This window comes from Talpa occidentalis, unplaced genomic scaffold, assembly GCF_014898055.3.
Source record: "Talpa occidentalis isolate TD23 unplaced genomic scaffold, MPIMG_talOcc4v2.1 talOcc4.16, whole genome shotgun sequence".
In the NCBI taxonomy this organism is placed as follows: domain Eukaryota; kingdom Metazoa; phylum Chordata; class Mammalia; order Eulipotyphla; family Talpidae; genus Talpa; species Talpa occidentalis.
In genome coordinates, this window is record NW_023601653.1 from 54,541,661 (window position 1) to 54,563,956 (window position 22,296).

The window sequence follows — 22,296 nt, forward strand, 5'->3', positions numbered from 1 at the left end:
GGCTACCTCTGATCTGTTCTGTATGTTCTTCATATTTCCTTTCCTTCCCACCATAAGAAATACTCCACAGTGCTGAGGACTTTTGAAATCTGAATGCATGCTGGCATTCCTGGGCCAGAGAGAATTGATTACGAAATGTTTAATATCTCTGCTGAATGGTCACAGGACTGATGTTATATTCAACTTCAGAAGTTTTATCTAGAATAACAGATTATATGTGAAAAATACATTATAATCCTTGGAATGCTCAAGTGGTATTTTTAAAAAAATGAATCGAATAAGCAATTTTAATAGGAAAATAGTGTTTAGCATCTAAACACATCATTCAGTTTCTCGGTATGCATCCTGTGTAGAAAGAATGTTACTACTGAATATATCTTTTAAAAAAATCACAGTTTTATTAACAGACTGGGGAAACAAATCTTAGCAGCAGCTTTCTGAAAATTCATTTTCATGTAATTGAAGAACAGTTAAACTTCCTTGAATGGTAGGGATGTGCAAATGTTTTGTAATTAACACTTATACATCCCCAGGCAAGGTTTTGGGTTATGTTTTATTTTTTTAAAGGAATCAAAAATTAAATATCTGTAATGAGAAACATTTATCTGTGAAATAAATTAACTAATTACTAGATGTTTTCATCATAAAAATAATTACACATGAAAAGTATGAAAACAGTTGAAAATTTGATGTGAACTTTCAAGGGTCTAGTTAAATGACTCAAGAAAAGCAAACACATACTCACTTTGTTACTGGAAAGGACCAGAGCTGCTTTTGATTCAGCAGTATCTTGTCATTTTGCCTGTTTAGTTGGGTGCCATGTTTGCTAGTAATCCACTTGTGGGAAGTTGCCAATCATTAGTTGAAATAATAAAATGGGGTACAGAGATAAAGAGATATGCATCTGAAATATATTGTTGGAGGGCTGGGGGCTTAATTGATGCACTGGTTAGAATGTAATTAGGTCCTTGAGCAGGGCAGTGCAATTAAATATGTCAAGGAGGGCATAATTAGATGGGTGGCTGAATGGTGTAATTACACTCATAAGTGGGGGCTATAATTAGATGTGAGGCAGGGGGTGTATTTAGATGCCTAGGTTGAGGATATAATTAACATATGGGTGAGAAATTAAATTATGTGTGTGGGTGAAGCATAATTATGTGTGGGAGTCCATGTGGATGTGTGGGTGAGGGTAAGTGAAAATGAATGGGTTGGAGTGCAATTAGATGTGTGAGTTCATGTGCTGATGGACAAAAACTTGAAATTTTCATCAATAAGCGCAAGCATGTTTTGACATCGTGACTAATAGCAGCTGGCATAGAGTGGTAGCTGTTCAAGCCACGGTGAAGGATGGCAAATCAAAGCTGCTGCTTTTCTTTCCTACCAGAAAAGCATGGATTCTTCCTTACCCAAAGGTGGTGCCTGATGGGGTTCTAAATATGGATGGCTTGGCAGTTTTTCTAGCATTAAGACCCAACTGCATGACAAGAGAGACTTTCTCCCCTTTCTTGTTGAAGAGAAGAGTTTGGGAGGTAGCCGTAGGGTATAACAAACTAACTCAACCAACCCACAACATTTTCGCTTGAGTTGTGAAGTAAAACTCAAAGTGTCAACTCTTTTTTTTTTTTAATTATTTATGCATACAAGTACTGGGGTACAGGCCAGAGGTTTGAGGGGTAAAAGGATTCACCAGAGACAGAGTGGAGAGCAGAACAGGCAGATCTACTGAAATATACTGCTGAGGGGAGCAGTGGGCGAGACAGGAGAGGTCTGCTGTGCCATGTGGATCAGCTCCCTGGCTGGGGATCAAACTCAGGCCATAGTAGTGGCGGCGCTGAGAGTTAACCCCTAGTTCACCAGGGATGCACTTATTATATTTAAAACCATGAAGTCTTTTGTTACCATTTTCAATAGCAAGAGAGCATTTAAAAATACAAGCTTGTTGTTTTGAAGAATTCTTGAAATTAAAGGTATTTTTAAAAATTGTATTACTTTTCCATGAGGTAATGTGGGTCTGCAACTCTATATTGTTTAGGGAATAGGTTTGTTATCACACTACACCCAACAGTAAAGCTGCAACAATCCTCTACCACAGTCTGCTGGACCCCCTCCCCAGTCTGCTCCCTACTCCCACACTCTCTCTTTGGGAGCCTCATTTCTGAGATCAGATTTCTTAGGGTTTGTTTTGCTTTAGCTTTGAGTGTTCCTTTTTTGTTTCTTTTGTTTCTTTATATTCCACATATGAATGAAATCCAGTATTTGTCTTTTTCTGACATTTCATTTCACATTATCCTCTCCAATTCAAGGTATTTAATTGACCTCTAGTCCATTAATCTCATTTCTCATAATTTCAGGTGCCTCAGTTTCCTTCTGCTCAGGGCCTGGGTAGCTTCAGGCATAGCACCACTATAGATTAGACACCACTTAGGAGTCCCTATTTTCTTCTGGGATTCCAAAGTTTTTGGCTTCCTGGTGCTCCCGAGAAGCCTAAATTTAAGATTTGTTATTTTGGGTCATTTAGATGTGGGGACATTATGGCCTGTCCCCTAATATCTGGTCCTATCTGACAGTGGTTCTATGGAATGTTTATCCTTCTATAGAAGTTATAGAAGTTCTACGGAAGTGTTCTGTAGTTCTAGAGAATGGTATAAGTTCTATAGACGTTATATAAGTTATACCTGAAAGGTAGCATTTCTCAAAGATGTAATCAGAGGTGTCCTCATTAAAATGTGTATTTCTGGAAAAGAGTTATCACAGTGCAGTTTAATCCGGCTCTCTATCTGTAAGTGGTTTGCATTTTTCTTTCTCTCTGTGTCCCTCCTCCCTTCTCCTCTGCTCCTCAGGCAAGCTCAGACTCTGAAACAGTTAGAGATGGATGGTGATTAACTCAGTTGCTTCTATAGATAGTGTAATTATCATGCAGGACATCTAGTTATGTCTGTGGGATGGAAGATGAGTATGTGAAGTTGCTGGTGCTGTGCTGGTGATTGAGGTCACTAGTGATTAGTGCTTTGTTGGCTTTGTTGTCTTGCATGTGAAGAGAAGAAAGAAGTGAGGTATCTGGCTTTGGAAATGACTCTGATAGAGAATGCTTCACTCACAGAATTAGGAAAATCAATCTGGGATGTGCTGGAGCTCTTTACAAAGAACGGGGTTTAAATTCTTCAGATTGAATTCTTCAGACATTCTTCCATAAGTTATATTGTCACCCAGAAATTCTTCCATCATTTGCATTTAGAGTTTGTTCCCACAAAAAATCTTCTGACCTGTAACAAGTCTTTGCACCCTCATTCAGACCCGGGTTGATCTGTGTTTTAACCTTCCAGTGATGATTAAGCTGATCAGAATATCTCAACGGCTTTTCTCACACCTAAAAAGCTTTTGATCTCAAATGTGAATGTTACTTCCTTGGACCTGCTCTAATCTTGCAGCGCTCTGCCCATTCAGGTGGAATTTGTGAAATTCCCTTTAGAACATACACCTCGCAAGCAGGGTGTAGGTGTATTTTGTTTTCCACCAGTTATAGCATCCTAACTGCCCCTGCTCTGCAGTAGGTCAGCATTTAAGCTGTCGAATGAAAGGAGAAGTGAGGTGCTTAGGCTGCTTAGGAGGAGGCACAGGTGTTGCTGGCTGTGGGTGATACAGTCTGAAAAGCACAGTTCTGAAAGGCTTTATTAATCTACTCCTCGTAGACGGCAGTGACACTCATGCTGTTCCTCCAATTTGGAGATTAAATTATATATCCATTCTGACAGTAAGGAAATGTCCCATTGGGTCAGATACTGCTGAAAGTAGAGGCTCAACAAAAATCTGCTGATGAAACAACTTATTGAATAAATTATTGATTGTCTGATCTGTGCTTACTTTGGTTATAGAGTCTTGAGCAAATACCTGCCGGGACTGACATAAAAATGTACCTTTTAAAACATTGATTCATACAAACAGTAGATGCTCTCGCAAAGGTCCAGTGATTGAAAATATTTTGCCCAAAATCTGTATAAATCTTTGAAATTGAAAGTATCTCTTTCAAAAAAGAAGAACATATATAGTGGTTTAGCATAAAATTTCACCAGAAAATGTATTATTTTAGTATGTAATAATCCCTAATATATTTATAGAAGACTTCAGAGTTCCCTGATGATGTTCAATGCCTCACCTAATTTTAATTCTCATAACCATCTGGGAGATTGATGGAAGAGTTATTATCATGTCTGATTTCCAGTGGGGCCCTGAGAGTTTGAGGGACCCAGCAAATCAGAATCTGAATTCAAATGCTTAGTCTAATATAGTTATTAGCAGTTATGACAGTAATAAACATTGGAAAGAGGCCCATGAGATGACTTTGTGGTTGAACAACATTCTGAGCTCATTGCTAAACCTAATTGGTAAGGTCCAATGCATCCTGTTATTTCGAGTAGTATATTCAGGTGAGCAGGAGGAGTGTACTATATTTCCAGATTCAGTAGGAACTTTCTTGCATGAATGCAAGGAGATACATGTGGGAGAAAAAAGTTGCAGTACTTTAATAAGAATACTTCTCCAAATCATAATATGATGTGAAATGGATGATCTAAAGTACCTTATACATGTATCATTCTGGTAGACATGGACTGTTGCTAAGTTGAGATATTTTGTGTTGAAAAAAAAAATAGTATTATTTCAGTTGGATTAAAAAAATCCACAATATTTCCTCAGTTAAGTCCTTCCTCTCTGTTAAGTTTTGGAGAACCATTTTTTGTTGACTGATGTGTTGTTGATAACAGCCCAGGAGAGTGTAGTCAGGCTCTTGAGAAGTATTTATCGAAATGAAATGAAATCTCTTGTGTGAAGGCCAGCAGTCAGTAAGATGAAGAAGTAGCAAGCAGAAAAAGGGTCAAAAATGACTCTCCCCCCCTCCATCCACCAGACTTTGTCCAAGAACTTAGGACTTTTTATATTATGTGGGTATAATCGTTAAATTTTCTGCTCATAAATTATTCCAATTTCGAAGGTGAATTGTTTGGCCTGGCCCCCCCAAGGACCCATAAACGCTATGTATTTTGGATGAAAAAGGCAGTAAGCTCTGCTAGGAAAGGTAAAAGTGTTGAGAATGGGAAAGGGAATGAATGGCCATGACAGCAATGCAATCTTCATGTGCCTCTTCTCACACAGCTCTGCAGAATGCTACCCTTTTAAGAGGAAGTGGAATGTGAGCGGTCCAACAGAACCCCCTAATTGGGGAATTGGGAGACAGTGCTTGTATTAGGTTTATGTTGCTGCTGTTGTTGCTTCCCAAATCTGTCTGCTCTGGGCCCGGGTACTTGCCTGGAAATCTGGACATCTCAGTTGATCTGGTTCAAGAACTTCTCTTTAACAATGAGGGTTTTTTTCAGTTGGCTTTTCCTAAGTACACATTAGTTGGATTGAGTGACCCATGCTTTTCTAATATACTATATACAATGAGGTCAGCACATATACATGTGTAACTCACTGAACTAGGACCAGGCTCTATATCCACGCAGAACCACACTTGTCCTTGCTAAGGTGACCAGCAACCTCCGTGGTGGTGAGGCTGGTGGCATTTTCAGCAGTTGTGTGACTTAATCTGTCAGTAGCATTTGATGCAATCTGCCCCTTTCCTTCATAAAAAGCCTTGTTTGTTTGCTTTTTGTCTTGTTTTTCACTTGACTTCCAGGTGTCCTTCTTAGTTTCCTTCTCTGTTTCCTTCTCTTCTGCTTCCTGACTTCTTGTCGGAGTGTCCTGGAATTCAGGGCTTAGTCCTCTTCCCTGTCTCCTCCCCTTCTCTTGACTTTATTTTTTTTTAAAGATTTATTTATTTATTTATACAAGCACTGGGTACAGTCAGAAGTGCGGTAGGGTGAGAGAATTCACCAGAGTCAGAGCAGGGAGCAGAACAGGCAGATGTACTGAAATACACTGCTGAGGGGAGCAGCAGGCGCGGCAGGAGAGGTCTGCAAGCCATGTGGGACCCTTGCGGGCGGCCGAGGATCGAACCAGCGCAGCAGATGCTACGGGCAGTGTCACAGCCCAGTGCTCTACCACTGCGCCACCAGGGGAGGCCCCCTTCTCCTGACTTTAAACACCTCCTGGATGCCGATCTTATCCCAGCTTTCTCCAGGAAAGACCAGTTCCCTGACTGATCTTGTATGTGACTGCACACTAGACATTGCCACTGCAGCCTCTCACAGACATCTCACCTCTGACACCTCAAAACTGGGCTCTAGCCATGCCCCCAAACCTGCTCCTGCTGAAATTGCCCATGTCTCCAGTCAGTGGCAATTCCGTCTTTGTGTGTGTGTGTGTGTGTGTGTGTGTGTGTGTGTCCCCTCTTTTCTCAACTTTATTTTATTTATTTTTATTTTTATTTTTATTTTTATTTTTATATTCCCCATACAATTGCAACCCCCTACCCTCCCTGCCTCCAACCCCCCATAGAGTGTGTCTGGTTCATAGTTGTTTGTTGATTTTGATTTTTACTTTCTTATAGTTATTCTTTTTCCTGGTCCTTTGTTTAAGTCTTCTAGATTCCTGCTATGAGTGAGGCCATCCGGTATTTTTCTTTTTCTTTCTGGCTTATTTCGCTGAGCATGATCCCTTCCAGCGCCATCCATGTTGCTGCAAATTGCATGTGTTTATCTCTTTTGAATGCTGAGTAATATTCCATGGTGTATATGTACCACATCTTCTTGATCCAGTCATCTATTTTTGGGCATTTGGGTTGTTTCCAAAGCTTAGCTATTGTAAACAGTGCTGCTATAAACATAGGGGTGCAGGTGCTCTTTGGAATTGATGTTTCTGTGTCCTTTGGGTAAATACATAGGAGTGGAATTGCTGGATGATATGGAAGCTCTATGTTTAGCAGGTCAAGAAATCTCCACACAGCTCTCTATAGTGGTTGGACGAGTTTGTACTCCCACCAACAGTGCAGGAGAGTTCCTTTTTCTCCACAACCTCACCAACATTTGTTGTTGCTAGTTTTTTTTAATATGTGCCATTCTCACTGGTGTAAGATGGTTACCTCATGGTAGTTTTGATTTGCATTTCCCTGATTACAAGTGATGTTGAACATTTTTTCATGTGCCTGTTGGCCATTTGCATTTCCTCTTCAGAGAAGTTTCTTTTTAGCTCTTCTGCCCATTTTTTGACTGGATTATTTTCTTTGTTTTTGTTGAGTCTCATCAGCTCTTTGCAGATTTTTGTGATCGGTCCTTTATCATTAGTGTTGTGTGCAAAAATGTTCTCCCAGTCGGTGGGGTTTCTCTTTGTTTTTGTTATTGTCTCTTTTGCTGTGCAGAAGCTCTTTAATTTGATGTAGTCCCAGCTGTTTATCTTTGCCTTCACTGTCACTGCTTTGGGTGATGTGTTTGTAAATATGTCTTTGATGTGCATATCACGTAGTGTTTCGCCTATATTTCCTTCTATGTATTTTATGGTTTCAGGTCTTATGTCTACTTCTTTAATCCATTTTGAGTTGGTTTTTGTGTATGGTGTGAAGTAGTAGTCAAGCTTCATTCTTTTGCATGTAGCGACCCAGTTTTCCCAGCACCATTTATTGAACAAACTTTCTTTGCTCCAGTGCATATTCTTTGCTCCCTTGTCAAAGATTAGTTGACCGTAGATCTGTGGGTTTATTTCTGGATTTTCTATTCTATTCCATTGGTCTGCATGTCTGTTCTTGTTCCAATACCATGCAGTTTTGATGATTATGACTTTGTAGTACAGTTTGAAGTCTGGGAGTGTGATACCTCCATTCCCTTCTTTTTTTTTCAGGAGAGCTTTGGCTATTTGGGGTTTTTGGTGATTACATATGAATTTCATCAATAATTGTTCTATTTCTTTGAAGAATGACATTAAAATTTTTATTGCAATAGCATTGAATCTGTATATTGCCTTTGGTAGCATGGCCATTTTAATAATGTTTATTCTTCCAATCCATGAGAAGGGGATGTCTTTCCATTTCTTTGTGTCTTCTATTTCTTTTAACAGTGTTTTATAATTTTCTTTGTATAGGCCCTTTACCTCTTTTGTTAGATTTATTCCCAAGTATTTGATTTTTTTTGTTTCAATAATGAAAGGGATGGTTTTTTATTTATTTCTTCTTCTTCAGATTTATTGTTTGTGTATAGGAAGGCTACTGACTTTTGCGTGTTGATTTTGTATCCTGCCACTTTACTGAACTGATTGATCAGTTGAATTAGTTTTTCTGTGGAGTTTTTGGGGTTCTCTATGTATATTATCATATCATCTGCAAATAGTGATAGTTTGACTTCTTCTTTTCCTATTTGGATTCCTTGTATGTCTTTCTCTTGTCTTATTGCTCTGGCTAGGACTTCCAGTATTATGTTGAAAAGCAGTGGTGAGAGTGGACATCCTTGTCTTGTTCCAGATCTTAATGGAAATGCTTTCAGCTTTTCACCATTGAGAATGATATTGGCTATGGGCTTGTCATATATGGCCTTTATGATGTTGAGGTATGTTCCTTGTATTCCAAGAATTTCAAGAGTTTTTATTATGAATGGGTGTTTCACTTTGTCGAAAGCTTTGTCAGCATCTATGGATATTATCATATGGTTTTTATATTTCTTTTCATTGATCTGTTGGATAACGTTGATTGATTTTCGGATGTTGAACCGTCCTTGTGTCCCTGGAATGAATCCTACTTGGTCGTGGTGAATTACCTTATGGACACATTGTTGGATTCTGATAGCTAAAATTTTATTGAGGATTTTTGCATCAGTGTTCATTAGGGAGATTGGCCTGTAGTTTTCTTTTTTTGTGTTGTCCTTGTTCGGTTTTGGTATTAGTGTAATGTTGGCTTCATAGAATGTGTTTGGTATTATCCCTTCCTTCTCAATTTTTTGGAAGAGTTTGTGAAGGATAGGCACTAATTCGTCTCTGAATGTTTGGTAGAATTCGTTTGTAAATCCATCAGGTCCTGGGCTTTTATTTTTGTGCAGGTTTTTGATTACCATTTCAATTTCACTGCTTATAATTGGTCTGTTTAGGTGTTCTATTTCTTCTTTATCTAGCTTTGGGTGATTGTAGAGTTGTAGGAATTTGTCCATCTCCTCTAGTTGTTGAACTTGTTTCTATATAACTGTTCATAGTAGTTACTGATTATTCTTTTGATTTCTGCTGTGTCCATTGTGATTTCTCCTCTTTCATTGATGATCCTGTTTATTTGTGCTTTCTCCCTTTTTTCCTTTGTGAGCCTGGCTGGGGGTTTGTCTATTTTATTTATTTTTTTGAAGAACCAGCTCTTGGTTTCATTGATCTTTTGGATTGTTGTTTTAGTTTCGATTTCATTTACTTCTGCTTTGGTTTTTATTATTTCTTTTCTTCTACTGGTTTTGGGGTTTTTTGTTATTCTTTTTCTAGATCTTTGAGCTTCGAGATTAGGTTGTTTCTTTGAGTTCTTTCTTGTTTCTTGATGTGAGCCTCTATTGCTATATATTTTCCTCTTATTACTGCTTTTGCTGCATCCCATACATTTAGGAAATTGGTGTCCTCCTTGTTGTTCAACTCAAATTATTTTCTAATTTCTTCTTTGATCTCCTCATTAGTCCAGTGGTCTTCCAGTAGTGTGGTTTTCAATCTCCATGAGGTAGGAGAGTTCCTTGCCTTCTTCCTATTTTTTTATTTCTAGTTTTATGCCTTCATGGTCAGAAAAGATAGTTGGTATGATTTCAATGTTGGTATATCTGTTGATGTTTGTCTTGTGTCCCAGTATGTAATCATCCTGGAGAATGATCCGTGTGCGCTTGAGAAAAATGTGTACTCAGATTATTTTGGGTTTAGTGTTCTGTAGATGTCTGTTAAGCCCAAGTGCTCTAGATCCTTATTTAGAGCTTTAGTGTCTTTACTTATTTTTTGTCTCATTGATCTATCCATTGTTGATAGTGGTGTGTTGAAGTCTCCCACTACGTATGTGTTTTCTCTGATGTCTGTTTTCAGAGATGACAATAGTTGCCTGATATATTTTGGTGCTCCTTCGTTTGGTGAATATATGTTAAAGAGTGTTATATCTTCTTGAAGTATTGTCCCCTTGATCATAATGTAGTGACCGTTGGGGTCTCTTTTTATCTTTTTGAGTTTGAAATCTGTTTTATCTGATATACGTATAGCTGTCCTGCTTTCTTTTTTTGTCCATTTGCTTGTAGGATTGTTTTCCATCATTTAACTTTGAGTCTATTTTTATCTTTTGTAGCTAAATGTCTTTCCTGGAGATAGCAAAAGGTTGGATTTTGTGTCTTAATCCAGCCTGCAACTCTGTGTCTTTTTATTGAAGAGTTTAGTCCATTTACATTCAGAGTTAATATTGATATGTTAGCATCTGTATTTGCCATTGTGTTTGTCTTTCCTTTGATTTTATTTATTTATTCTTTTAATAACTTTTTTCTTTTGGCCTTCTTTTGTTGTTCTTCGTCCCTCTGAGGTTCTGGCTTTAGGACTCTTTGTAGTATTTTTTGGAGTGTGGGTTTAGTTGTAATGAAATTCCAGAGTTTCTGTTTGTCTGGGAAGGTCCTTATTCTTTCTTCATAGAGGAAGGAGAGCTTTGCGGGATAGAGTATTCTTGGTTGGCATCTTTTTTCTTGGAGTCTGTTGACTATGTCCCTCCACTCTCTCCTCGCCCATAGTGTTTCTTCAGAGAAGTCTGATGTGAGCCTGATTGGTTTTCCTTTGAATGTTATCTGTTTCTTCCCTCTTGTCAGCTTCATTATTTTTTCCTTGTCCTAGATTCTTGGGAGCTTTACTATTATGTGTCTTGCTGTATTTTTCCTTTCGTTGTGGAAGTTTGGTGTTCTTCTTGCTTCTTGTATATCAATTTTCAGCTCCTTCTTTACGTTTGGGAAATTCTCTTCAATTATCTCCTTGAATATTTTCTGTGTTCCTACATCTCTCCCCTCTCCTTCTGGGATTCCTATAACTCTTATATTTCCTTTCCTCATGGAGTCAGATAGTTCCCAAAGTCTTTCTTCGGTCTTTTTCCTTCATACTTCTGTTTCCTTTTCTGTTTTGGTTCTTTTTATTTCTGTGTCTTCAAGAGTACTTATTCGTTCTTCCATTTCATCTATTCTGCTTTCATTGCTTTTCCCAGAGTTCTTTAGTGCCTCCATTAATTCTTTGATCTCCTGCATTTATTTTACTTGCCTCTTTAGGGACTCAATTTCATTCTTCAGATCGTTGATTATTTTCCCTTTATCATTGTTTTCCTTTATGACTTCTGTCAGTTTTTTAATCATGGCAATTTTAAATTCTTTTTCCTGAAGGCTCAGAAGTTCTTCCAAGTTACTGTCATTGCAATCTGGGGGTGGTTTTGTTTTTGTGGTATGCTTTTTTTCTGGGGAGTTGCTGGTTTGCATGTGGTTTTTCTACTCCCTACTGTCTGTTTTCTAATTTGCCGTATGCGTTGGGACACTGTGTTGCTGGTACTGGCCAGCATCTTGGGTGAACTTCCCTGCTCACCTCTGGCTCCTCCGGGAGCCTTCTGCCGGTTTCAAGCCGTCTTTACTGAAGAAATGTCCCTGTTCTAAAATGGCGATGTGGGACGCACTCCCTGTGCACCCGGTCTCTTTTCTCAACTTTAACCAAAAAATCCTGCATGTACTTTAATCCATTGTTGCTGCAAGTCCTTTTTGGGCAGAGGATATCCCCAGGTCAGCTGCTCAGAAGTGGCTGGGCCACATTCTCATGTTCACCCCTGCATATCTGGGCTCCTTGGGGGCCCGGGCCCTGCGCAGGCGCCTGGGATACAGCAGTGAGCTGGACGACCCAAGTCCGTCTTTATAGCTGTGCTGAAAGCTATAAAGGACTTCGTACTCTGTCCTCGCGTTCTCTCTTACCCTACTTCCAGCATACCAGCAAATCCACTCGGCTCTTCCTCCAAACGTCTCCAGAATCTGCTTATGTCTCACCCCCTCCACTGCTCCCCCCATAGTCCAATCTGCTGAAGTCTCCATTGTCACAGGATGCTGCTAACTGGGCCCCCCTTTCTGCTCAGGATGTCTGAGTACCTAGTCACACCGCAGCAGGGCGAGCCTTCTAAACTAAGGCAGAAGCCATGCCTGTGCTCTCAGCCATGCCTGACTGAATAAAAACCAAAGGGTAGATTTGAACTTGATGTAGTCTGTGCACATACTGATTTTTCAGTGATATTCATATGAAACTTGTATGCTATAATGCAGTATGACTTCAATTAAAATGTTTTCTTATAAAGTTAAAAACAGTTCTTTCCAATACCCTACAAGGCACTACAGAATTTGCTCCCCAACCTGCCACCGCTCGGTTCTCTAATCTACTTCTCCCTCCCTGGCTAGCTTGTCTCTAGAAACAGCAGACCCTTTGCTCTCTGTTTCACACCTCAGGACAGTTGCCTCCTCAAGCTCTTTGCAGTTCCCACACTTGTCTGTGAGCCCCCACTGCCTCATCTCCTTCAGGGACTTGCTAACCTGTCTCCTTTGAGATCTCCTTAGCCCCAACCACCTACAGAAATGGCAGTTCCCCTTCAAAAGCATTTCCTGATGCTTTCATGCCAGTGAGTTCTCTCCACAGCCCATGTCACCACCTGCCATACTGTTTATTGTACTCATTTGTCTGCTCATTCATTTTCCTGAGACAGTGTAAGCTCTGTGGGAACAAGTGTGATTGCTAATGTCCCTGTCACCCAGGAGAGTGCCTGGACCTCAGTAAGTATTTGTGGAGAAAATGAGCTGATAACTTAAGCATAAATACTGAAATGTACATCTAACAAATTACAGACTAACTCAGGTGTTTCTAGTGTTGATTTCAAATCTTCCTTCAGAAGGCACTGAGAAGAGAGGGGTAAGGGGGGTCAAAAAAAGGGTAGGGGGTACTGACCTTGGGCTGTCCCTGTCCCTCATCCTCACCCTGCACTGGGGTTCATTCTCTGGTCTTGGTTGTAATTGTGCAGGCATTCTTGACTGCTGACACATGCTTGGACTTTACACTTTAAGTGCTACAACTTTTTATATTTTCGTCGCTCCTGCTGTTCCTAATAAAACTAGAAACCAAGGAAGTGAAATTCTCTTCCTTTGCTGCCTTAAGGGCCTCTCAACTACCAGCGACCACATCGACTCATGAAATTTTATTTTTCTGGTTTAATTTATATCTGTGTAAGTTCCTAATAATATATACATCAGGAACACATTTTATTCCGTTTTGTCTTTTGGTGTAATTCATATTATTTGCTGCAGATTCAGCCAGGATGGCCTCCTTGATTTCAGTATAGTTTTTTTTTTTTAATGTACAGTTATGTGTATATAGGGTCGTCTCCCAAAGAACTCCACTGTCTCTGCATTTTCTCAGCCAGCAGGAAATTCTGCCCTAGAATTTCCTGACTCAGCTAAAAGAAACCTAATGACGCATTTCACTTTCAGGGACAGGGGAGTGGAGGGGCAAGTGTTCAACCTTCCCTGGTACTATAAATAGCACTTCAGGGAACACTCAGGTACACTGAACATTTAACATTTTCTTTGCAGTCGGCTCATGTTTGCAGAAAGAAAGTCACATGCTGTCTGCTTTGGTACAAGTCACTTGCCCCCTGGTGCCTCCTCAGTTCCAGACAGATCCCAACAGGATGTTCATTTGCTTATAAACATGGCCTTTTCTCACAGTTGACTTCTATGCTTCTGTTTATGCTGCTTTCTCTGCCTGGCAAAATCCTACTTACTCTTTGAGATTCAGCTCGGAGAGGAAGCTTTCCCTGAGTCAGCTGGGCTAGGTAACTTGGTGTCTTTCCTGGGATTCCCCACCTCTGCTAGCAACTTCATCATTCCTGCCACATAAGTATCCATGTTCACACTCTCTTCACCCCCTCCCCCAACTGTGAATCTGGACACTGGTGACTCTGTGTCTTTGTGTATTTTAGCAAGTTAGAGTAGGAAAACCTCAGCCACATTTGTTGAATAAATGGTTGACTGTATGAATGAATGAAATTGATTGCATTCAAGCAGGGGAATGGAATTCATTTGCGTTTGTTCCCAATTTACTGCCTTTAAAATTAATCCTATGTTTAGTTTGGCATTCTTTGTTTTCCCTAGTGGACACCCGCCACTGTATGCATGGCCATTTAAATAAATTTCATGGAGTTAAACAATTTTTGTTTAATTTTGACAGAACAGGCTAGTTTGTTCCTTATAACTTGTTGGCATCTTTCCCTGTGCTCTTTTCGCTCTGCCCAGTCGTCAACCAAATTCCTCCAGAGAGTTGGCTGTAAACAATGATTTTGTAAGCAGTTGTGTGTTCTCTGCAGTGAAAACCCGCCTTGTTTTCTGTTGCTAGGCGACCCCATTCCAGCTGCCCTTGAAGAAATGCGCGGTGGTGGGAAATGGTGGGATTCTGAAGAACAGTGGCTGTGGCCGTCAAATAGATGAAGCAAATTTTGTCATGCGGTAAGAGAGAGCCCCAGTGCGCCTCTGCCTTTTCTCCTTCCCCTCTTTCCCATAAGCCCTGGGGGCTTTCAGAACCAGTCACTTGGGATTAATAGTAGTGGCTGCTCTTCAGTTTTCCTTCAAGTTCATATACAAGTGAGTTGAGGAAAAGGCCAGCGGAACCAGGGAGCATGCCCCAAGAAAGACCAAAGTCCAGAAAGGCTCAGTTAGGGAGACCCTAAAAGTGAAACAGTCAAATTTTATTTCAGATAACACAGTTGGGTGATAAAAACTTGAAAAAGACAAACTCCTTATGTGTAAACATTTTAATGTATTCATGTCTTCATGTTGCACAGAAGCATTTGCAATAGCAAGTGGGATTTGAAGAAGGATTTGATTTGTGCCTGGCTAGGAAAACTGCAAGAAAGAAGAGGGAATAAATATGGAGACAAGGGCAAGCTTGGAGAGGCCTGAGCAAGGGTTGGAGGTGGGAGGTGACAGTTCCCACAGGGACTGTGAAGGAATGCTAAGCCACATCCAGACAGGCTTCGAGACCATCAAAGCACTGTGGTACCGACCTGTGCTGTCAGTGATTCTGATGAGAAGTGAATGCAATTAACAGCCAGGTTGGTTATAGGCAAGGGGTGACCTGAGAGAGAGGACAGGGAATGAGCACATAGAGGGTGGGAAGTGGCACACCGAGACACTGGGCTGGGTAGGAAGTAACCCTGGAGAAAGGAAGCGGCCAGAAGATCGGTCATTCAGGCCCTAGATGGGGCTGCTGGTAAAGATGGAGCAGTGAAATATTTGAATCAAGGTCAAAAAAAACCAAAAAGGGTCCTGGAATCTAGGCTTTCGGAGCTTTTCTTCTCTGGGGGGTGATTAGCTGTGTGGTGAAAAAAGACAGTGTTCCTGAGTAAATGGAAAAACTCTGGGGCCAGACTCTGGAAGGTCTTTTGGGGGGCCAAAGTCTTGCTGAAATGGGAACAACTCCATAGCATATGCCCAGAGGCTCTGGGGCCAGCAGGGCTGAGGCCTGCAGCAGCACAGAGGGCAGGGAGCTGAGCCAAGGAGGGAGGAGTCTAGTCGGGTAAATAAGTCATGGTCTAGAAGGGACAAAATGTGGCTCAGGTCAGGAGGGGAGAGTCAAGACTATTTGAGTGTTTGGGGAGACACATGTTTGGAGATGCCCCAGTTTCCTCTCAGAGAAGGAGAGTTGGACTCCTTGAAAGACTTCCTAGCTCATTCACTCTGATGAATCCCTCCTTCATGGAGGTGTCCTGCATGGTTTCACCTCTCTATTACAATGATGAATATTATTTTGTAATAGAGACACAAACAGGAAAATAGAGAAAATAAATGTAATTTTCTCTTAATTGAAGTTAATACAGATATGTTCATTGAACACCTGTTTGTGGGCCCTTAGCTGGGTCTGGAATGAGGACTCAACATTTCCATTACGGATAAGAACCTGGAGAGATGGCATTAGAGTCAGAGGGTGGGAAACGGGGGAACTTCTCTTACACTCTGGGCTCAGGAGCAACCTTTCCATGGCTTGGATGTGGGAAAGACACCGAATGCTCCTCCAATACAATGAGCATGGGGAGAGTAGGTCGAGGCTGGGCTCAAGTGGGGTTTGAGTTCTGGGGGGCACTGTTACCTAAAATGTGTAGATGAGAGGAGCAGAGGCCAGGGGCCAAATTCTGGCATCTATTCCAGTGTGTGGCGTCAGGGGGAGTCTGAAGCACCAGTAAGGAAATTATAAATAGTATAGCTGAATAGCATCATAATCACAGAACTCACTAGCTCTATGATCTACAGCACATTATTTCACCTTTGCTGACGTCAGTCCGCTTTTTGGTCTATACCAAGAAGCGGGAGCAGACAATACCTGAAGCATTTCCATTGTGACACAGATTCTGTATATATCATATGGATAGCAGGTCACAGTTACACAATTGATGTAATCCAGTTTAAGTTCTCACTGCTCTCAAGTATAAGTTTATTTGCTCTTTCTTTTTTTTTTTTAAGATTTATTTTAGTTGTACAAGAACAGGGGTACAGCCCAGATGCGCGGGAGGGTGAGAGGATTCACCAGAGACAGTGTGGGGAACAGAACAGGCAGACTGATGAAATACACTGCTGAGCGGAGCAGCAGGCAAGACAGGTGAGCTCTGCTCGCCATGGGGGTTGCTCTGAGGCCGGCAGGGATCGAACTGGCACTGCAGATGCTGCGGACAGCTTCACAGCGCTGCACTCAACCACCTGCGCCACCAGGGAGGCCCTGAAAGAAAGGGAGGTTGTAGGATTTCAAGAGGTCTTAATACAGTGTAGAAGGAGGCAGGACAATAAATTTGTTTTTATATTATTTCCAAGTGTGAATATGTGCATTGCTGCTTTTAGGAAGATGGATATTTTACTTTAGAAATCTAAGCCTAAGAATCTAGGGGGTGGGCCTCCCCTGGTGGCGCAGCAGTTGAGCACTGGGCTGCGAAGCTGCCCACAGCCTCTGCAGCGCTGGTTCGATCCCCAGCCATTGGTGAGGGTCCCACATGGCGTGACGACAGACCTCTCCTGCCATGCTCGCTGCTCCCCTCAGCAGTGTATTTCGTCAGTCTGCCTGTTCTGTTCCCCACTCTGGCTCTGGTGAATTCGCTCACCCTCCCGCACTTCTGACTGTACCCAGTGCTTGTATAAATAAATAAATAAATAAATAAATAAATAAATAAATAAATAAATAAATAAAAAAGAATCTAGAGGGTTATCAAGTGGGCCATATTTACTGTAATTAATAAACAAGGCTAAGTTTACATTGTATATAATCAATGTTTAACATTCAAGTTCAGAATTAATGAATGCCTGGGATTATAGTTCCTGGCTCAACATTGTAAGCATAATGTTGATAGAGGGAGGTGAGGATGGAAAAAAAATCAAAGACAGTGGCATTATAACTAGAGCTATGTATATATGTGTCTTGGATTTAATATCAAGAATATCATCATTACACTTTTTAAAAAAGCCTTGCTTACAGCTGACAGTATAGAAATAATTAAATGTCGATAAATTATGAATTATTCTTATTTGATCGTTTATGGATCTATTTATAAATGATTACTAAATGTACATTTTGGCCACCGTTAGAAAATTAGGGTATTGTTATATACTCAGAATTAAACATGAGTGAATTAACATGACAAGAAAGCACATGTTATGTCTGATGCTAGACTGTAAGGTACATAGACAGTTAACAGTGAGAGAGAAGCTTGCAAACTAGCTTTATCTATCTGCAGAGATAAATTCCAGGCTTCAGTTCAAAATGTCTGCCAGGATCAGGATATAATGATACCATCATTTTCTTTGCTTAAATGTTTTCAAATACTTCTCATAATGCTAAAAAATAGTTTACTGTTTTTCAAAGTAAATATTTGTGCTCTAACCAAAAGCAGTACCTTAACAAAATAATATTGTTGAGTAAGATTTATCTGGAAGGTTTGCAAGATGAAGGTAACAGGGATGGTATTTTGGAGTAGGACTAGGTGACTTAAGGACACAAGTGAGGGCAACATAATTTTGGTGCCTTTTGAATATGCTCAAATATGTGTTTTGCATAGCTAAGTATAAATAAAAATTTAAAGCAGTTTTATGATTTTTCTATTTAAAGATTCCTCTCCATCAAGCCCATTCCCCACCCACCTCTGCTCTGCGATTCAAAGAATATTCATTTCTCATCGATTCTGATCACATCTTTTAGGATCATGAGCTCAGTTACTCAGATACTCTAGCTGTTAATACCTGCTAATTGTGCCAACAAGGGATAATGCAAAGTTTGAAACACTTTTACACAATTATGCCTTATTAGAAACAATTTGACTGTATTAAACATGCCTTTTATGTAAATCTATGTAATTATCAATTTAAGAGTTGAGGAGCTAAAATTACAGTGTGCTTTTTTTTTTCTAAGAGCTACAGCGAAGTGTTACATGCATTTGCTCTCAAAGAGAAGGTTTGCCCAGAACTTAAGACTGATATTTACAGCAAAAATACAGTGTCATTGTTTTCTGCAAATGCATTTGTAAAATGTTGTCTTTCTCATTTCATGCATTTCTCTCAGTTGTAGGATTTGGCAGTACCAGCAAGTTTTTCTTGAGCTGTTACTGTGTGGTAGGAGGGATGAAAGATCCCAGACACATGAGCCATGGAACTTCCTACAAAGAACACACAGAAAAAGTATTGACTCTTGAAAACCAACTTGTTTCATTTAATGATGATTTACTGGTTGGTGTCACTTCCTGTAAACCTTATTCAGAGTTTATGATGTTATTATAATGTGTTTTTTTCTCAGATGTCACAAAGAACCAATTTTTGTGTGTGTGTATGTGTGTGTGGGACCCTTGCCGGCGGCCGGGGAATGAACTGGCGCTGCAGAGGCTGCGGGCAGCCTCGCAGCCCAGCCCTCAACCGCTGCGCCACCAGGGGAGGCCCCAAAGAACCAATATTTAGCCCGTCTTTTCCTGTCACTCATCTTTGCAGACATCAGTGAAGTCACAAGACTGTGGTCAGCACCTCTGCCTGTGAGCCTGTTATTAAGGAAGAAGCTCACTCCCTCATGATGTTATAGGACAGGGAGAGGGGCAGCCCAAACCCCGCAAACCTGTCTATTCTAAATGGGTTCTGCCATCCGCCGCATCAACACAAAACATATGACACTTTAATGGGAAGGATCTTTAATAAAAACTAGGAAACAATACAGGTGAGGCAAAGAGTCTAGTTTCTAAATGAAGCACCCAAAGTTACCCATCCCCTCGTGGGTAAAACTCCATCCATATGGGGTCGGCCCAGAGCAAGGCCCCAAAGCCTGCCACAAGTCTAAAACATCTTCCAGTGGGGACCCACAGAAAAGGGTCACAAACAACCGGACAAGCCCGGAAGGAAAAGAGCAAAATCAACATCCAGATAAAAGCTGCCATTGTCACCTCCCCACGGGTCTCACCCACATCTGTGTCACCCAGTCCACGACCAAAAGACAAGCGCAGTTTCTTCACGTGTCTCTAGGCTCCATGCGCCTCCTCCAGGTCTCCTGGCTCCATCCTGCTTCCTTCCCCAGTCTCTTCTGCAGCTTTTCCTCTTTCTGCTCAGCTCCACCCTTCCTTGGGTGGGGCAGGGAACCTCCCCCTTTCCTGGGGACCACCCTGTTACAATGAGGTGCATCAGAAACCACATGGGATATAGTGTCCCTGCCTGACTGGATATACCTCAAGCCTCCTCCGAGGACCCCACAATGCTTATTCTGTTCCCTCTCAGTGGGCACACAGCAGGAGTCACCAACTGGCTGATAGTTGAACTGTCAGGAGAGCCAGTGTCTCAGCAGAAGTCACCAACTGGCTGATAATTAGGCTTCCAGAAGAGCCGGTGTCTCATCACTAGACACAGATGAAAGGAAGATTCCAGTCAGCCTAGACAAGTTTCTGCCCAGGATGCCCCGATCTGGTTGGAGTCACAGGGCACTTGAAGACAACTCTGTAGAGCTTGAGCTGATCAGCTGAGTGGGGGCAGAGTCAATTCCATGTCTTGGAGAAATCTTTAAAAAGATCAAGTAGTTGGGGAACTGACAAGAGACTGTAGTATTTCTAAGATGTCTTTACCTCCAAATAAATGATGCTTAAATCTATTGAAGTAATAGAAAGTTAGAGCTGCCTAATCGGTAGGAGTCAAGTTAGAGATATCAGTGGAGGGAAAAATTAGGACACAGTCTTAAAAAGAAAACCTAGTGGAAGCTATAGGTTCCATTGGGCTTTTATAAATAATGAGTTTTTAATTATATCGATGTGATGTTTGGAGTTTTACAATGTGTGAGGCATCAAGGTAGGGGCTTTTCTATAGATTTCTTCCTTTAATCCTGTATCCACCTTATTAGAGCAGAGAAGTTGTTATCCTCATTTTGCCTAGTGGGGAAACAGAGGCCAGGCAGTTGAATTAACTCTTCTAACATCACATTAGCAGAAAGTCAGTGGATTTGGATTTATAGTTGCACTATTTTCCATAACAGACTTTCCTAAGACATTGTGGCCAAGAAAAGCAACCGGGGCAGGGTTGAGAAGTGGGGTGTGTGTGAGGGAGGAGGGAGAACCATTTTCATCTCTAAGATACCTACTTGTACCCATTCCCTTGCTGAATGGGGTGGTGGAGGATCCTAGGATTTTGTTAGATGAAAGAGCACTGTATTTTCACCATCAGTCACCCATACACTGGTCTTTTAAAGTAGGACACACATTAGCAGAGATTGTACTGAATGTACTATTATAATTTAGAATTAGGGCAGGAAAGAAAAACACAAGCAAATACAATTGGTTCCTGTCTCTTGAGGTTTGTGGGTCAGCAGAAAACACTGTAAGTCTGTGCCCTTTTGTGTCCGACACCCTCCTCAGTCCTCATTTCAAGTCTAATACTCTCTGTCCTGTCACCTTAAAAAATATTTTGAATGGGATAAATTCATTCTAGTTATGCTTCCCCTTCGTAGATCATATTCGCCTCTAGCTAATTTTTTTCTTCCTTCTAAAGCGGGACAGTGTTTATGAAAGCATTTGAAGATGCTGATAGTCATCTAATGTCTATTGAAATGTAGAGGTGATAAGAACCAGTAACATTCCCAGTTGTCATGATAACTGACTTGGTTAAAAGTATGCAAATCACTCTAAAATGGTCATTCTTCTTTCTCTAGATGCAATCTTCCTCCCTTATCAAGTGAATACACCAAAGATGTGGGATCCAAAAGTCATTTAGTGACAGCGAACCCCAGCATAATTCGACAAAGGTAAGAGGGTATGACTTCCATTTGTGAGGTACTAAAAGGAAAGTCTTTTGAAGTATTTTTAACATCTTAAAGACAGTGAGCCCACGTCATTTTGGGAAACAATGAAGAAAACCATCTGGACAGGCAGGAAGGATGAAGGAGGGAATTGTAAATAAACTAGACAGGATTATGGGTAGCCAAACACTACTTGACATTTCCTCCAGGATTCTGTTTCTTGACTTTCAAGGTGGTAGAATCAGCACGAGGATCCATTATTTTGTTCAAAGAAGTAATGTAATATTCTACTTACTCATTGCTGCTACTTTTCAGTTTACTGCTTTCAGTCCCAACTCATCGATAGTGAACTGAATGAGTATGTTTTATTAGTGAATAAAAACTCAGTAATGGCCAATCTCCTGCATATATATGTGTAGAAATAGCAACATTGTCAGCGGGTACAGGAATGTGTGATTATATGGTATGATAATATATTACGTTATATTCCGTAAGACTTGGAAAACAGGTGGGAAATTCTTGCTCTAATATTGCTTCCAGAAATCTCAGTCACTGCTGTGGGACCTTCTAGGGATTCGTTCCAGTTGAGGGAATCTGTCAGTAAGGTATCAACTGCTTCTCCAAGGGCAGTTCATTGTGGAGAAAGACTCAACCCCTGGAAAGAGGAGTCACACATATGCTTTACACTCTCCTGTGTAGTTAGGAAGGAAGAGAGAAATATCCAAATACTCTGGGCTTGGAAACTTGTCATCTAAAAAGTCCTATCAATCAATCAATCAATCAATCAATAAGCAAATAAACAAATAAATAAATAAAGTCCTAGCCAACCTAACAGCACTCAGTGTCACATTGTCGGCAATACTACTTGTTTTGGTTTGTAAACAAGTATTCCCATAAAGTAGACAGATTGGACTTTTACATGTTGATTCTCAGTGATGTACTCCTGAGACTTATATAATGTGATACTGCAGTGTTATGTCAATAAAACAATTAAATTTAAAAAATTAAAAAAAGAAAACAATTTTAATTTTGACAGATACAGTGAAATTATTCTTCCAAAATGTGCTTTCTACTCTTCTTTCAGTAATGGATAAGACTGCC

At 40.6% G+C, this 22,296-nt stretch overlaps 1 protein-coding gene across 3 annotated transcripts in view; it reads left to right on the forward strand.

The window, feature by feature from the left end:
- Positions 1-22,296, forward strand: part of ST8SIA1 (ST8 alpha-N-acetyl-neuraminide alpha-2,8-sialyltransferase 1) — a 169,167-nt gene that overhangs the window by 62,858 nt on the left and 84,013 nt on the right. For all 3 annotated transcript variants that reach the window (XM_054696398.1, XM_054696399.1, XM_037514234.2), the window contains 2 exons: positions 14,302-14,411; positions 21,109-21,201. In XM_054696398.1, coding sequence (XP_054552373.1) covers positions 14,302-14,411; positions 21,109-21,201 — 203 coding nt within the window. The remainder of the gene's footprint in view (positions 1-14,301; positions 14,412-21,108; positions 21,202-22,296) is intronic.